The 17139-nt window shown below is 40.6% G+C and overlaps 2 protein-coding genes and 1 long non-coding RNA gene across 3 annotated transcripts; 2 read left to right on the top strand and 1 right to left on the bottom strand.

The window, feature by feature from the left end:
- Positions 1–2401: 2401 nt before the first annotated feature.
- Positions 2402–4079, bottom strand: LOC112468364. The gene is made up of 3 exons (XR_003042381.1): positions 3747–4079; positions 3163–3666; positions 2402–2486 (listed from the first exon to the last, which is right to left on the bottom strand). It is a non-coding gene; the product is annotated as an uncharacterized LOC112468364 (long non-coding RNA).
- Positions 4080–6065: 1986 nt separating this feature from the next.
- On the top strand, positions 6066–12581 carry LOC112468366 (zinc finger protein 787-like). Its single transcript, XM_025037499.1, has 3 exons — positions 6066–6365; positions 7651–8448; positions 9255–12581. Exons 1-3 carry the CDS (start codon positions 6293–6295, stop codon positions 9920–9922), a joined length of 1539 nt encoding a protein of 512 aa, XP_024893267.1. The 5' UTR covers positions 6066–6292; the 3' UTR covers positions 9923–12581.
- A 354-nt stretch (positions 12582–12935) lies between these two features.
- Positions 12936–17135, top strand: LOC112468367 (the record flags this gene model as incomplete). Its single annotated transcript, XM_025037500.1, has 6 exons — positions 12936–12962; positions 13069–13320; positions 15196–15294; positions 15358–15489; positions 15869–16256; positions 16542–17135. Coding segments are annotated over exons 1-6 (1492 nt in total), but the record flags the coding sequence as incomplete, so codon positions are not given.
- Between the last annotated feature and the right edge of the window lie 4 nt (positions 17136–17139).

Raw genomic sequence — 17139 nt, 5'->3', positions numbered from 1 at the left:
AGCAATCTACGCATGATATATAATAGTGGTGACTACAAAGCTAATTACTCCGAAATGTCGGGAATGTTGATGACTTCCGTTCACTTTTCATGAATCAGTGGCATACTTTACAGTGATATCAGTGACTAGTCACTGATTCAGATTTAGAGAGTTAATATTCAGATATCCGTACGTCATGCGATATTGCCTAACTTTAATATAAAGATTTATTGCATTTTGTTTCCTAAATTACTTGAATATTTCGATATCAAGATACCTGCAGCCTCTCTTTGAATTAAAAGGTATTCTATAATTAAAAGAATTTCTAGAACGAATCTCGTACAAATTAGATTCTTCTGATCGTCTATTAATTCACGCGATCCTGAGACAAAAGAGGCTGTAGAAAAGTGGAGTATTATTCATAAATTGTTTTTGCCAGGATTAATTGCGATCAGGTCAGACCGCGGTACACTACGAGACGAGTCCCGTCTTCGCAGGTGGCAAGTAGGCATGCAAAACCGAAAGCGGAGGGCGCATGCATACGAGCACGTGCTCGCATTTTGCGAGAGGCAAATCTTTTCAGAAACGACGCGGCGGCGGCGGCGACGTTGGCTATCAGCTGGCGGTATTTCTCCCTTTTCTCTCCGATCTTCGCAAGACCGAGAGGGAGAGGCGAGTCAGAAAAAAAACGCCAAAGAGAACGAAAATGAGCGTCGCCACCCCTTCTCCGTTGCGCGCACCCGCATCCTGTGGCAGCTTTCGTAAAAACCGTCGGCCCTGTCGGTTTCCATTCAAAAGCGCGAGTCACGGGGGCTCATTTACGAGTTTCACGACGAAACCCTACACTGGCCGGAGAACGAGGCGTCTGCGATTTCGATCGAAGCGTCAGGAACAGAGCTTAGAGATGAATAGATAAATAGACACCCATAAAAAGGAAGGGTGCAATCGTGTCTTGAAAAGAGATCTCGCCTTTGAATTACGTCAAAGTATTGTAATCTACCTCTGAAAATCATACAAAATAAAGGGATTTTATTTAAACATATAAAAATAATAATATATAAATTTAAAATAATTAATTTGTCTTTTTTTAATATTATACTAAACTATGATACGGAAATAAGAATAATAATTATAAAAATAATAATGATTATGTTAATCATTTGATATAAAATAAATGATCACAACAAATAAAACAACGTAATATCAAGTGATAAAAGAACTCATTATACTTCCAACGTGGTATAAATATATATTGCATGACAACCAGAGCGCGTAGAATTTTATTGAGCAATATCAAATGACCATTTGGACAGCTTCCCTTCGAAGGGGAGCACTCCAGCAATGCCGAGGCGAAGGCGAAGGGCAAGTAGCTGAATTCGTACCGATGGCGGTGTAAGAATAGCAACACGATCGAAGAGAGGGGGGATGAAACAGGCGGCTGATCGCTGTCTCCGGAAGGAACTGTCTCCCTTTATCCTCGAGGACATTCCTCCGAACACGAGCCAACGTGTCTTACGGTGCTCTCCCCTAAGGGGAGGCGCTTCCACGGATGTCTCCACCCAGCGTTAACCTCTTGCACCCAGAACTAAATTAAGAGTCGTTCCGGTCGACGTTTTTTGCCACCGGCACTCCTCGAACCTTTTTTCCCTCCAAACCCCGCACAATCCATCGAAAGTATCAACCCGTTATATTTCTTCGCCATGTCTAAATATTTCAGACCCATATTACCAAGATATTTGTCTATTGTCAGCTTTCACTAATATATACACTTAATTATAAAATTTTCATCCTTATTCTTTCAATTACCAATATAAATTGTTTAGGATTGCGGTACCCCTATAATTAAATCTTTATACATTTTCGTTCACAGAGTTGCCTGATTATATTAAGTATTAAGTTACTCACATTGTTTGCGTTTTCAATAAACATGTAAGTCTTTCTGCGTTCATCACATATGAAACTTGATTTAAGGCAAAATCGAATCATCTATCTGACTACCACGGCGCCTTGTCTTCACCTTTCACTCACGTGCATAAAAACAGCAACAATGCGGTGGAATATAATCGAGACGCGTGTGCAACGCCTATTCCCGCATAATATGATTCACGTACCCGTGAATAGAGAATAGTCATTAAGCCGCGCCGCCCGGTGTCATTGCACCCTAGAGATCCTAGAGGACGCATAGGGGAGGCGAAGGAAAGCGCAGACGGAAAAGTTGGAAGTACACGTAAACGGCTGAAAATCTGACGTCTTGGCGCCCGGCCAGATCTTCGCCTCGGCTTATCTTCGGCCTCGTCTTCATCCCTCATCCTCCGGTGGGCGCTCCTCCGCGGAAGACGGCCCACGGACTTTTATTCCGCTTTCCCGCCGCGCCGCCGCCGCGCCGACGCGACGCACCGTTTCGCGGAAGCGCGCGTCCTCATCATCGTATTGCTATTCTCGGAATCCGGACAGTTTAATAGGTTCATCCGATTGGCGAATTTCTAGGCGCACGAGTGTGTTTAGCTCTGAAAATTCTTTCTGATTATTATTTCGTGATGTCTGTGCTGCCGTAAATGTTTGTGATCGTGCAGAACTTTTTCACCAGCCATCTGGTGCCAACATTTAATTTTTAGTAATCTCGCTGCAATTCTATTTGGTATAAATTTATTAAATTTTAAACTACAAATAAAGTTGTAAGATTTGCATTTATATTAAAGATATTTTTCAAGTTAGGACCAGTTTGTAACAACTTTACGAAACTTTGAAACGATTTGTCACAAAACTGCATCGAGATTATATTTTATAGAAATATTACATTGTTCCGAAGAATTTTAACTCGACTTTATCATGATATATATAGTGACAAAAAGTTGGAATTATCATTTCTCTGGTATACAAATATAATAAAAAGTAATGTATACAGTATACAATAAAAAGATAATAAAAATGTATAGTAAAAGGTTTGGAATTATTGCAAGTGTTATGCTATAATTTTTTATTATTATAATTCATCTCGCTTCTCTAATATACGAATATAATAAAAAATTCTTTCAAAGTTGAAGAATTCACTAAACTTTGCTCATCACCGAGAAGCGCAAATTTGGCGAACGTCTATCTTTGCGAAACAAACGAGTTAGAGAAAAAACTCGCCAACGGACGAATCTCGTCGCGAGATTCTAGATTCCAATCTCCACGGCTTACCTTGTCGCGCCTCGAGGATGGCCGTGGAATAGAAGAGAGGTGGTTTACCCGAAGACCACGACAGCTGCATCGAGCCAGCGGGGCCTGAAAATAGCACGACAACCCCATGCCGAGGCCGCCAGAGAGGAGCGGCGAAGTCGAAGTCCTCTCTCCTTCTCTCTTCTCGCGCTCGCCTTCGTGCCATACTCCGGCGGCCGCTAGGAAAGCCGCCGGTCTACGAGCCTTTTAAATAGCGTTCGCGTGCTTTTCCCTTTTTTCCGGCACGCGGAAAGTACTTGCTGCCCGCCGGTACGAGGAAAAGAGGGTGGCGTGCAGAAGGTCGCTGATTTATAGGAGGAACCGTGCGTATCCGGATACTTTACGGGACGACACGCGATACAGTCACGCTTTCTCGTCCTAAATGATCTCGCCGCCCCCGTGGATCACTCCTAATGACTCGGTATCCTCGACGCAAAAACTATATCCGCCCCCGTACTTATCCATCTTTCTCAGGCGAGAAATTACCTAAAATTGGAAATTCCCCTCTTACAAACTTGTCCCGATTTAGTAAACTTACACATATATCATTCAATGTAATTTATCACCATGCAGTTATTCCGAAGACCGTCAGCGAAACTCGTCGACATTCCTTGGTACAATCGAGCCTTTCCAATAAATTTCGTTTCTTCGCATCACCGAGTATTCTTTCAGTAGAACCGCACGTGACCGCGGTCGCGATTTATCCGTCAAGATCTCCTTCCTCGCATATCGTTTTCGTCGACGTCGCGTATTTCCTCCTCCTCCGCATCTGGGAGCGCTCCAAGAGCGCCGAAAATACGCGATTCGCGCTAGTGGGCGGACGAAATACCTTTGGGCACCTGTAGGATGCGCCGCCGGATAAAGCGCGTAGAAAGCCACGAGGTGCCTAGCACTATTGGTGCCGGTTACGTTAATGGATGATCTGCAGTCGAATTGCGTCAGTGGTTGAGGATGCTCTTGCTCGCTCGCTCGATGCGTTCGGAACTCGTGACTTTATTTTTGGCCGTTCGACGACGATATCGTCGTCGACGATTTGCGATACTGCCGCCGAGACACCTGTTCCGCGACTCCCATCTAGAGATTTCTTGCAATCACACGTTTTATCCGAAAGCTCACAAATATTTCGCCTTCGCGTAGACAGTCGATATACGGAATGCTTCAACTTCTCTTCTTTTCTGTCCTGAAAAATTTCAAGCACTTTTTTTAGCATGAAGAAATGACGCGGGATAGAATAAATATATCAAACAGCGGTAAATAGTCGACTGTGAATCATACATTTTCACTGAATCGCGAATATTCTTGAAAAACGAGTATATAAGCTTCGTCATTTATAACTTATAAATAGATTAATAAAATTTTAAATGGAGATTTTATACGTTTCTCAAGTCTCACAAATTAGACTAAATGTATAAAAAAAAATTGATTTCTCTTTTGATTAATAAAAGAAATTAAAATTAAATAACGAAATAATTATCTGTCTAAATATAAATCAATAATATTTTTAAATAGTCTCTTATTTTAGAATAAAGTTTGACAAAATTTATATTATATAATTTATAATATTTCTGATTCATTCGTCGTATAAAGTATTCAATGTTTGATACCGTTTAACAATTGCAAGTAAAAATAATAATTAACTTTTTAAAGCAAGAAGAAATCAGTATCACAAAACTGTTGATGAAAAGCAGTGTCCAGGCAATTCCTCGTGTCCTCTAATTTGTATATTTCATAGATAAGCTCGAATAAGCCTCAGGAAGATTGGAACCTGATCTCTTTTTTTTTCTCTAATCGCCTTAGGACACGCGTTTCGCGCAAAGAGCAAGATACTATGCAGGCAGCGGGGCTTTTTGGTCGACGATTGAATGAATGCCACGCGAGTTAGTCAGCATCGCGGTGCTAAATTCGGCGGACGCCTGGCGTCGCGCCAGAAGAACCACCCAGCGCACCAACCTGTGCTTCTACCCTGTAACTGTTGAAATGGCGCCGTTATCATATCTGCTCGCCTTCGTTCTTTGTTTAAATAACACTCTAGATAGATGAGCAGTGCTGGTTTCATCAAATTTGTTGAATATATGACTGAAGATTCACACACTGCAACAAATATATATATCTCAATCAAAATTAGAAATTCCATTATTATAAGAATTTACAAATTAAAAACTAAAAACGCATTTCATTAAAATGTTGTATGTAGAAAGAGTAGCTTAAGATTTTAACATTTAATGCGTATGATCCTAATTTTAACATTTAATGCGTACAAATCATTGTACTTTAATTTAAAGATCTTTTAGACACATAAATAAAACAAATCCATGTACTATACTTAAATTTGCTACAATTACCTATTTCTCTTATTATCTTTTTTACTTATTTCTTTTATCGATAAATTTATATAAAGAATCACCATGCAATTATAATATCGTAGTGTACCGCACAATTAATTTCGTCAATTTGCATTTGAATCAATGATTGCTCCAATTGGTAGAATCTAATAATGGGCGATAATGAGACGGGACAACTTGTCGAGAGAAGATAAGGGTAGTTAGCAACCACCCTGCGTGAGCCGTGTGGGGCCGGCTGTGTTCCTCCCGCGCGGTCTTTCATCCGCCCCCTCCTCCGCGGGTCGTACGCACTCGCCACGCGTGTCGCACATTGCCGACACACCAATGGGACCACCACATGCGCAGGAGGGAACCGGGCGGGCACGCTTCTGAGGCGCGTGCAGCTGAAGAAGAAGAAGAAGAAGAAGAACAAGAAGACGACGACGACGACGAAAAGCGCCGCGGCGGCGGCGACGGCGGCAGCGTTGGAGGTGGAGAGCGAGGGAGGTTGCGTTGCTATATGTAGCCCCGAATCTTAGCCGGGGCAACTATTGCGCCCGAAATTGCCGAAGCGAACGCAACCCCCGTGCGTCACTCGACGTACACGCTTCCAAAACGGATCGTAATTCTTCCTCTTGATACCGTGTCCATCGATTCTTCTTCGTCTTCGCGTTGTCACCCCTTTACTATAAGTAGTAGTCGGTGCGATTGTTAGTGTGTTAGTTTGTGAATCTTGAGTTGATAAGCATGACTTGTGTGCTCTGAGGAGAAAACTCGAGGAGACGAGGAAGATGCCGCGAGCGTTCCTGATCACGCATCGCAGATACAACGGTGTGGAAGAAGAGATCGCAGGATCTGAAAGAGGTATGTTGATAAAAAATTTGCAAAGCGTTAATTTAATTAATTATGACTAATCAGACTAGAAGCTGAAAATTAAAAATTTATAAGAAAGAGTACTTTTAACTTGGTAATCAAATTCTCATTTTTTTATAGTTGAATATCGTGATTTATATTTCACCTATCAATTAATAAACTAATTTAATTTACCATAATTTGCTAAAGCTGTTGGGTAATTAAGTTTAGCATATTTGAGAATATCGAAACGTTGATAATTTGAAATTAATTTTGGCAAAAAAATTACAATTGAATTTAATTGTTTATAAATTTTAGTTGATATATAATGTTCTCGTGCATTACTTATACTGGCATTAATCTTTCACATTTTTGAATCATTTTTACATGGAATAAAAAAACATTCTAACTTTTTTGAAAAAAATTGTTATATTTATCATGTAATTCTAATATGATAATTTAACATAAAAACAATAAAATATCAATATATTATAAATGGCAAGTTTAGCTAAAAAATTCTTTTAGCATATTAATGATAATGATAATGTCGCGGATAATTTTTCTGCGTCAGTAAAGTAATGTCTGAGCCATCTATTAAAATCACGAAATTCAATTCGGTGATTTTCACAGAAGAATAAAAATTGCGACGCCGAAATCTCGATGTTTTACACGCGACAATCAAAGTCGCCTCTTCCTCGATTAAATTTAAAAACCGGAAAAATCTACTGGTCGTTGCTTCGCGATCAAGGTGGTGTGTCGCGCGGATTTAAGAATAGGAGACGCTAGATGCGTCACACACGCCAGGGCCCACCGAGACGCATACCGTCGCGATGCCGTCAACCCCACCGCAGGCAGGCGAGCTTCCTTACGCGACGCAACGCGTGTGCGTACACGTATGTGGTACTACGAAATACATAGAACAAACGCGTTGCGCGCGCTAGGGAACGACGGGCGTGCGGGGGTTGGTGGCGTAGCTACTCTATTTCCGTTCTCCCCGAAAACGGAGCAGCGTACGAAGCCCTGCTCCCGAAGGTGTTTTACGAGTCGACGCTGGATTTCCCTGCTTTCCGTTGAGATTTATTGGAGGTGTTGCATTTGAAATCACGTTCCGTGCGATATCCGCTGAAAGACGTAATCAAAATAATACACTTACTTTCGCGGAAATAGATAACATAATATATAACATTAGATATAATTGTCAAACAATTGCCGAATGAATTAAGAATTGTCAATCAAAATAGATTTTGCTATAATATTCTTAATTTGAATACCAACCCTTTTTTTCATTTTCATACAGATTTCAGTCCCGAGAGAAGCGTGAGACTGGCCGATTACAGCGGCGGTCAACCAACTTCCGATGGCGCCAGCGAGTGCGGTAGCGAAACGTCGTCCGAGTGTCCCGAGGAGCTGTACAACCTGACGAAACTGGCGGAGGTGAGCCTGGCAGCGGCGGCGGGCACCTTAATTCATCACAGCAATGTCATCTATCAGCGACCGGCGTCGCCTAGGATCGCGCAGTATCCCGCGGAGGCGAGTAGAACTCTTGGGTCTCGGCCTACTGTCCAAGTGATGGGAAACCAGGACCAAGTCCTGGGCGAACGGACGAGACTCTTCTTCGAGCGGATTGAGAGCGAGAGGGAGATCCTGGAGACTCGGTCCGGAGAGAACGCCGCCTTGGAGATTCGCCTCTCGCCGCGGCATTCTCCTTGCTCCTCGCAGGAGGAATCGTGTCACTCGAAAGTATCGGTCGTTCCCGATATCGGCGTTGATCCGGCATCCGTACCTTCGACCGCGTCGATCCAAGGTCGCAGAACGGCCGCCGTGGATCCCAAGCCGGAGGACAACGAGGATCACGAGTGTCCCGACTGCGGCAAGAAATACTCGACCTCCTCGAATCTGGCCAGACATCGTCAGACGCACAGATCGCTGGGCGATAAAAAGGCCAGGAGGTGCCCGCACTGCGACAAGGTCTATGTCAGCATGCCGGCGTTCAGCATGCACGTGAGGACCCACAATCAGGGATGCAAGTGCCACTATTGCGGCAAGTGTTTCTCCAGGCCGTGGCTGCTGCAGGGACACATACGCACGCATACAGGTATACTGCTCTTGATATCGCTGTGCTCGATGTCCAAAATCGCTTTTCCTCATAATTTATTTACCGCCTTTCTTTATAACGTTGACCATGAACAATTATATAATTTACTGCAACTGTATATCAGGTATCTGGAAAAAAAAATTAATAACTCTCGCTATATGTTTAATTTGATAAAATCGTTCGACTCTCAGAGTTGTTTTTTGTCCATGACCGATTGCTTTCTCTTACAATAATAGATATTACGTAAATAAACTAAGGAAAACTATTTTGGTGAGTACGATGAGTACGGTTTAACGAGCTTTCAATGAAGATGAATGCAAATTAATCATTCACGATGTGATTTTGGCACGCTTAAAGATACGGCACTATTTTCGACTACAAATTACAGATGTGCAACTGTGAAATCGGTTGACACGTAACAACATATTCACATCCTTCAGTGTGCTAAGACATTAAGAGTGATTAATTGAGATGTACAATCGAGAAAGCGCAAATAAAATGTGAAATATATTATTTTATATTTCACTTTCTGTCTTCAATTATATATATACATATGTATATATACAATTGTTTTTTTTTACAATCATTTTTATATATTTTATATTTCCGTTGTTGAAAGAGCATTTAAATTTGTTTACTAGTATTCTCTTTTTAAAATAAACTCGTCAATTATTCAAGATTTCTCAATGCACGACATTCTTTTAAGTGACTACTTTCAATATTTATCATTTAAAAGAAAGCGTAGTTTTGGCGAGATTAAGTCATGTATAGAGAGATATTTTTAATAATTACTTTCGTTTTTTCAGGTGAGAAACCTTTCAAGTGCACCATTTGCAACAAAGCCTTTGCTGACAAGTCAAACTTACGAGCTCACATACAAACGCACTCGAACACCAAACCTCATGTGTGTGGTCGTTGTGGCAAGGCTTTCGCCCTGAAATCGTACCTCTACAAGCACGAGGAATCGTCCTGCATGCGTGCCCATCACCGACCGTCCACGGACAAGCCCGATCAGATCGAGCAGCAAAGAACATCGTCTACGGTGAAACCGAGTGCTCCATTATCGTCGTCCTTGAATAGATCGCAAACGACGTCGTGCGTCACGGCGTCGCCCACCAGCGTCATAGTTCCTCGATTGGGGCACGAGCGTGACCAAAAAGACTCGTCGTCGGCGTTCTCCGCGATCATCAGGCACACCAGGACGTCAGACGCGACGGCACCGTCGAAACGACCCTGCAGAGAGAAGACACCTTCGGACGATCCAGAGAGCCCCGATTTGGTGACTAAGGATCCGGAATACGTGTCCAGAATGGTCATCAGAACATCGGTGATATCACCCAATCCGGAGCACCTGCATCTCCGTTTCGAAAATGACGTTAAGAGTTCCTCGACTACGTTCGATTATCCCGATCCGACGAGATCCTCGTCCTTTTCGAGACCCGCCACGATGACTTTGAACCTGGCCATCGCTTGAAAATCGGTCGATACCTAGCGATCAAATCAAGTTGGTCAATCGATAAAGAGATATCATTTAACTTCGTACTTATTTTAGCACGAATTTTTACGAGATTCACAAAACTCGATTGGAAATTTCAATTAGATAGAGATTTCAGGGTATTCTAGAACTTAAAACAACTCGTTTTTTTTTTGTAGGATATTAAAGCAAGTTTAGAAATTTCTTCAATTATTCATTAAAAAATCAATCAAAACAATCAGATTTCGTTCCTTACGAGATTATATTACTAATTGTAAGAGATTTAATTCAGAAATTGAAGAAAATTTGAATTGTTACAGCGACTGTACAGAATGTCACAAAATTGCTGACGTTCTTTTTAATCATAAGCTTTTTTGACTTTAAAACGTGGATCTTTTCTCATTGACAATTTGATTCAAATTAAAAGATTAATCTTATATGCGATTACTGATTGATGAACAATTTCGATTCGTTTTCACATTATCAAGAATTGTATGACTGTATGACGGTCAATTTTCCTTTATCGCATTAATTCGTCTTAATTCTATACAATTAAACAAAGATTACGTCTGATAATGCTGGATAACATTGCGAATTAGAAAGAATCGATAGAGTATTGTGTATGATATTATTCCAAGCATCTTCCGAATTAGGGACCATTTAGCAATTAGTCATAATAATGTTAAATTTGTAAGCGTGTTTAATTTAGCGCGAATCACATTGATGTAAAGTCGTGCCTTACATAAGTATCGGGCTGCGTTTTAGCATGCACGCGACTCGATATACTATGATATAGTCCCGACGGAATTGGCGTGCACGGATGAACGCGTGGAAAGAAATTTTCGAGAGCGTCTATTAAACGCCAAACTCGTGACCTTATCTATTTAAAGACGTAGCGTCGCTATCGCGCGGCGTTAAGCGATTGAGATTGATCATCGACACGGACTGAACTTGCAAGTGCCATCGTGTTTATTATTTTAGGATTAAATGAGATTCTCTGAGGCTCTTCGAGGCAGCTACCAAGCTATGTAAGATGTAAATACGTACGAATGACAGGTGCGCGAAATGTAGCGAACCCCAGAGTTCGAGGATGTAAAGATATCTTTGTCCTACATGACCGAGCGGAAAGTTTTTACGTTTTATCGTATAATACACGATCGTAAGTCGACGAAGAGAGCGATGCAGCATTCGCCGTGGTTCGTTGTTGCTTTCGAGAAAGAATTTTCAAAAACGCAACCGCACGTCGGGATGCAAGTTGGACGTTCTCAAAAGCGAAGGCGTGTATCTGTGATTCGGGATTGCGCAACCGGAATTGCCGCAAAAAGTCGGCTGCAGGCAATGCGATCACCTGCCAAAAATATATAGAAATAAAAAAAAATATATATATACATACAATATTATATATTTCATATCATAGAGATAAGTTTAGACCCAGTGGTCGTTTACTAGTGTACCCACCTGTTATGTGATGAATTTTGCTGTATTAATTCTATACAATTAGAATATCGTGTGTGTAACGTCCAACGAACGTTATCCAGCCGAGCGCATCGTTCAGAGCCGTACTGTAGGTTGCCAGCAGCGTTCTCCAGCAGCGAATTTAATCATAGCGGCGATAAATAAGCCTTCTTCTTACGTTTGTTTGCGGTGCCAGAGATTGGTGTCCGGTCAGAGTGTCGAACTAGTCGAATCCGTTTCGCCATCGTGAACGCAATCTGCCGTCATGGAAAAACTTGCTTTTAATTCATCGTCGCGACGAACGTTATCTCCGATTGACGATATTAAATGTCCCCTTTTTCAAGGATTGAACGGACGGCAAGATCACGCGGATTATGCGAGTGGCGACGGTTATAATAAAGATTTCGTGTAGGTGTAACAATGTTTTAGCGCGTTACAAGATTGACCGCCGCGATTCGCCGAGGAATCCGCTCGAGTCGTAATAATTGTAATTAATTGACGAGCGATTCGGACACACGTGCGTCCTAGTCATTCGATAGATCGCCCATGGACGAGAATAGGGATCTAGCGATTAAGCACGTAGTCGCGTTGACCACATGTTGTAAATAGCATTCCCACTTTTACGTATTAGATTTTAGTTGCGCGCGTGAAGGAGAGACGTTGGACGTAGTCGTTTTTTAGATAACGATTTATTACAACCGTTGTATTATACGTGCTATTTGTACACCGGAGTGCCTATGCGAAACATTTATCCACATCTTTTTTTACGAATTGTAAAAGTTTTATCTATCGAAAGAATAATACACGAAGTGATACATGTACATGTTCAGAAACACGTTTGAATTAACTTTTTGTCCTCTCCTGTCCAACTTTTCAATTCCTGTAATCCTGTAATCTCTGTTGCGCGATGAGAAATTATAAAAGTTGTATTAAATAATTTAATTCCACGCCTATCGGATTGCAACACGCGCGTTCGTATAAAGCTTTCCGTTCAATACACTCTCTCGCTTCGCCTTTTTATTTATTGAACTCATTATCGCGCCGATGAACCATGCGATCATTAGCTACGCTTGGTAGTAGGATAAACAGCGACTAACTGTGTTTAACAAATAGATTGGACTTCAGTAATTAGGCCAACGAAAGCGAAAGTGACTAACTCGATAAGACAAGTTAACTCAATGTCGCTTGCGATTGATGAATATTTACGCGGATTTAGAATAGAAACAAAAGAATTTTTGTATTTGATCAAATGTTATAAAGTAATTTTTAGCAATAACGCAATTAATAGGCTTGTTTATTTATCTGTGTTTTAGCCCTGAACATAATTTATTATAAAAAATATATATAATAAAATTAAATATATACGTATATATAATATAATAAATAAAGATTACCATGTAATGCATATAAAATTGCGATAAAAATTTTCTTAAAAGAAATTTCAAATCTGTCGAGTTATACGAGATGTTTTGGACTACTGTCTAAATAAGCAATACGATAATGATATGAAGAGTCTTCTTTCTTTTTAACTGCAACATAAGGTGTATCTTCTAAGTCAATGACGGCCATGGGCGCATATCTTTCGGTAATGAGATCCGCGACGACAAGACGAGACTAAATGAGATAACGTGATACACACGAGCGTCTGTACGCACTTACATCACGACGCACATTCCCGGAATTTCGTTCAGCACGCGATTCCTACTCCCGCCTCACAGCCACATGGACCCTTAGCGGCGCTTCGTGGGACCGACCACGACGGGACCGAAGAAGAGGCGCAGCGGAAGAAGCGAGTAGAGTCGGTGGGAATCTATTCCAGCGGAGTTGGAACATTGTCGAGACGTCGGTTCGCGGAGATCTCACAGAAGGTTCGAACCATGCGGCCGTACCTCATCGTCATCGTTCTGATCTTCCTCGCGAGTACGACGCTCGCGAGATACCATGTAAGTTTTTTAATTCCCTCGCGTTCACCACCCCGCTTTTTGTCACGCATTCAACAATCGAGATACAAGGTCCGCAGTGCGTTTTTTATAAAAATCGAACCAAGTTTGTGAATTGACGCGCTTTTGTGTATCTGTAAATAACAACACGCCAACAGTGAATGAATTTTACAAAAAATTGTGCACTATCCAGAATAAAAATTGTTAGCGTCAATATGACAGCAATATTTTTTATTTTACAATAAATAAGTTAAACACGACCGATTAATAATCTAGAGGCTTACATAAGCTCCATGTGAGCTTCATGTGAGCTTTAATTATTCTTATCAATAGACTCATCAGTTTGTTAATTTAACATTTTATTAGCATGTCGCTCTTTTAACGCGCAAGATTTTGTGAACGATTAACAGGCACACTTCCGGAGAAAGTGCTCAAGTTTTTGTCCGACCGTAAAAAAACTGACCGGGTCGTCGTAATTTGTAGAAGGTGATGTTTAGATGTCCGCGTGTGCGTGAGTCGCTTATTCATCAATTCGGAGTAATAGATAGCCGCTTATCTCTCGCCTTCTTGCGATTTAGGACACTTCGCGTCGCCGTGGTTCGCGCGGCGTTATGAAATTCAGCAAATCGCCGACGTGTATCATCTATCCGCGACGATAAATGTGGAAACGCGATCTCCCGAGTATCCCTCTACTTGCCGCTTCATTCATACGTTCCGCGATACGTCCAGAAACAAGCCGAGTCGTGTACAAACTGCAATTTCAAAATGATTACAAATTACAACTGTATTCGCGTAAGAAAACGCGCTTTTACATGAATATTCGCAATGATTTCGACCAGGCTTTGATTATATTAACTTTCCAGTAAGCAATGCCAGCGGATTGACAACAATTCGATCAGAAATTGCTAACAAATTGACATCGACTGTGTCTGCATTAAACTCGCATTTCACTGATAGAGTCCGCCTTGACATCATTTAATTTTCAGCTAGTTTTTCTTTCGTTCGTTTTCTGCCGCCAATTTGCTGTCAAAATATACCTGTATAAGTCTCCGATGAAATCTGCTCCCAATAAGCGTCAAATGTAGCAAGTACATCAGAGTCTGCTTCTTGATTTCTGCCGTCAACTTTCGTAGACAAACTTTGCTGTACTCTCTATACTATGGATCCTGCATTAAATCTGTGATCTTCCTGCCGATAAAATCTGAAGCAACAAACACTTTGCAGAATATGTTGTCGACAGACTCGGTTTCTCCGACTGGCAAAATAGCTCACGCGGTTAAATTTTGGACCATATAAATTCGTAAGAAAGTTCTGTATAATAACATTATAGAAGCTAAGTGTAACTAGCCTGCGACTAAGAGAAGACAATTGCTCGAAGAAAGATTTAGGAGGTTAAAGCTCACAAGATAAGAACGGATATGATTACGGATCGTCTCGGCTCGTTCTCGATCGCGACACTTTTTTCACCCCCTTTCGAATTAGATTAATTAGATGATTCTAGGTCCTATAGAGAGTGCAAAATTGAATTCGATTGTTTTTCGAGAATCTCGGGGAAGCGAATTCTAATTTTCACCTAATCATTTATCAGATTGTCCTGAAAAGAAAAGTAACATCAGATACAGATTTCGAGATGTTATAAAATAAGATCAATATATAATAATAGTATACATTAATTATTTATAATTTGTATCAACGATTAATGTATATATATACATATATTATTATTATTCTAACAATATTTTATTATTATTGTTCATACCATTATACATATATTAATTATTTTCTAAATGGTATAAACTATATATAATTAATACATATTATTATTCTTATTATATAATTTTCAATATTATAACGACACTTCAATATTATTATTTGTAGGAAAAGACGCGTTTCGATCGATCTGTTCACGAGTATGAGATAAGAGATGCAGAAAATAATCGTGAAGAGAAACAATGGTCTTTTACTGACGATGTAACGGTAAGCGATTGTGTTGTCTTAATATTAAAATACGCCGATTTTAAACTGATCCTTTCGAAACAGCAATTCGTTGCGTACAAGAGCAGGAAGGAGAACGATTGCTATCTTGAAAATATAAAACAGGGTCAGAATGCGTCACGTAAGAAGCGGCAATCCAAGATACTCTATGCGTCGACAGCCCTCACGAAACTGGAGGTAATATAATAAGTTACATGGCACGTTGAAATTGTTATAAATCACAATATAATAGTTCTCTACAGTTCTCTTAACAAATCTTTACATGTGCATATTTAAAAACATCAGAATTATGTTTTCTGCTATTTCCTACTAATAATTGTAAATTTATTGTCAAGTAAATTGTCAAGAACAATATGTAGCTTTAAATTAAGTGTATCATCTGAATTTAGTTCCCTTGACACACAAGTATTCTATGTAATCATATTGTCATAAACGCTTAAGAACTATACAATAAAAATAAAATATTACTCAAATAATTACGTGTAAAAATACAATAATAAAGTATGTTGTATCAGAAGAAAAATATATTAACATCTAAATTTAATATTCTGAATAGGCGTGGCGACTTGCTGGGGGTCGAATCGCTGATTTCTGCAACGGACGCAATATCCTTTTGTTACAAGCAACGAGACCTGTGCCGGGGCGTACTCTCGATCCTTTCTTCAATGAAATCCCTATAGATGAAAATGATATTTCGTCAAAACGCGTAGCTGACATCGTTCTAACACCGCTAAGAGCTCGGACGAAACGACAGATTCAACTCGAGCAACGAGAAAAATCAAACAAAAATGTCGATCGAATTCGACAACGTCGACAAACGAATCAGTTTCGAGGGAAATTTCGTGGACAGACGCAATCTCAATATCTGAATCTCGGTAACGATGAAAAAAAAGAGGGCAAGGCCGAAGCCGAAGCTACTCAGCAATCTTCGCGCGCAGTAGTTAGTAAGTATTTAGACTTTTGACATTTGATTATTCTGTGTGCTACTATATTAGATAATTTTTTTTAAGATAAAAAAGAAATAAAAACTAAAAAAATGTGGTTAAAAATTACAAATAAAATTAATAAATAGAATTGAATTCTTGCAATATACTTAAATTTCTATGATTCGAGATTGAAATTGTGAGATATTATGGCTGAATATATAAATAAGACTTTTGTTAGAGAAAAATTTTTATGATAATTATGTTTCTTTAGTTACTTGTATAAGTATTAATACTTCTTTTCAGGTGGTAGTCGCGGTATGGGTCAAGCGCAAAGTATGTCATCGGGTGGCACCGGTTGCGAAGATTGTCCTGGATATCCTGGATATGTTGGATATCCTGAAGGGAAACCGGATAAGGTACAAGTTCCACCGATAGGTACTGGAACACCTGGTATTACGCAACCTGGAACAGGAATCATTCCTGGAGTCACAACTTACCCTGGCGGGCAAATAACATATCCAACTGGAGTGGTACCTGGGGAAGTTAGCACCTACCCTGGAATTCTCCCTGGACGACCAGGGACTTATCCTGGAGGTGTTCGTCCTGGAATTGTGACACCAGGAGTTGACGGAACGTATCCTGGAGGTGTCCGTCCTGGAACTGTGGCACCAGGAGCTAACGGGAGGTATCCTGGAGGTGTACGTCCTGGAATTGTGACACCAGGAGCTGATGGAACGTATCCTGGAGGTGTCCGTCCTGGAATTGTGACACCAGGAGTTGATGGAACTTATCCTGGAGGTGTTCGTCCTGGAACTGTGATACCAGGAGTTGATGGAACGTATCCTGGAGGTATCCGTCCTGGAACTGTGACACCAGGAGCTGATGGAACGTATCCTGGAGG

Source organism: Temnothorax curvispinosus, unplaced genomic scaffold (genome assembly GCF_003070985.1).
Source record: "Temnothorax curvispinosus isolate PA1 unplaced genomic scaffold, ASM307098v1 QBEX01018409.1, whole genome shotgun sequence".
NCBI lineage: Eukaryota > Metazoa > Arthropoda > Insecta > Hymenoptera > Formicidae > Temnothorax > Temnothorax curvispinosus.
The sequence above is the reverse complement of the archived record's forward strand: the minus strand, read 5'-3'. Positions and strand labels throughout refer to the sequence as shown.

Excerpts from the sequence above, each read along its gene's own strand:
- LOC112468366 (XM_025037499.1), top strand. The coding sequence starts at position 6,293 with ATGCCGCGAGCGTTCCTGATCACGCATCGCAGATACAACGGTGTGGAA. Across the intron at positions 6,366-7,650 it reads GATCGCAGGATCTGAAAGAG|ATTTCAGTCCCGAGAGAAGC; the intron begins GTATGTTGATAA and ends ATTTTCATACAG. Across the intron at positions 8,449-9,254 it reads ACACATACGCACGCATACAG|GTGAGAAACCTTTCAAGTGC; the intron begins GTATACTGCTCT and ends TCGTTTTTTCAG.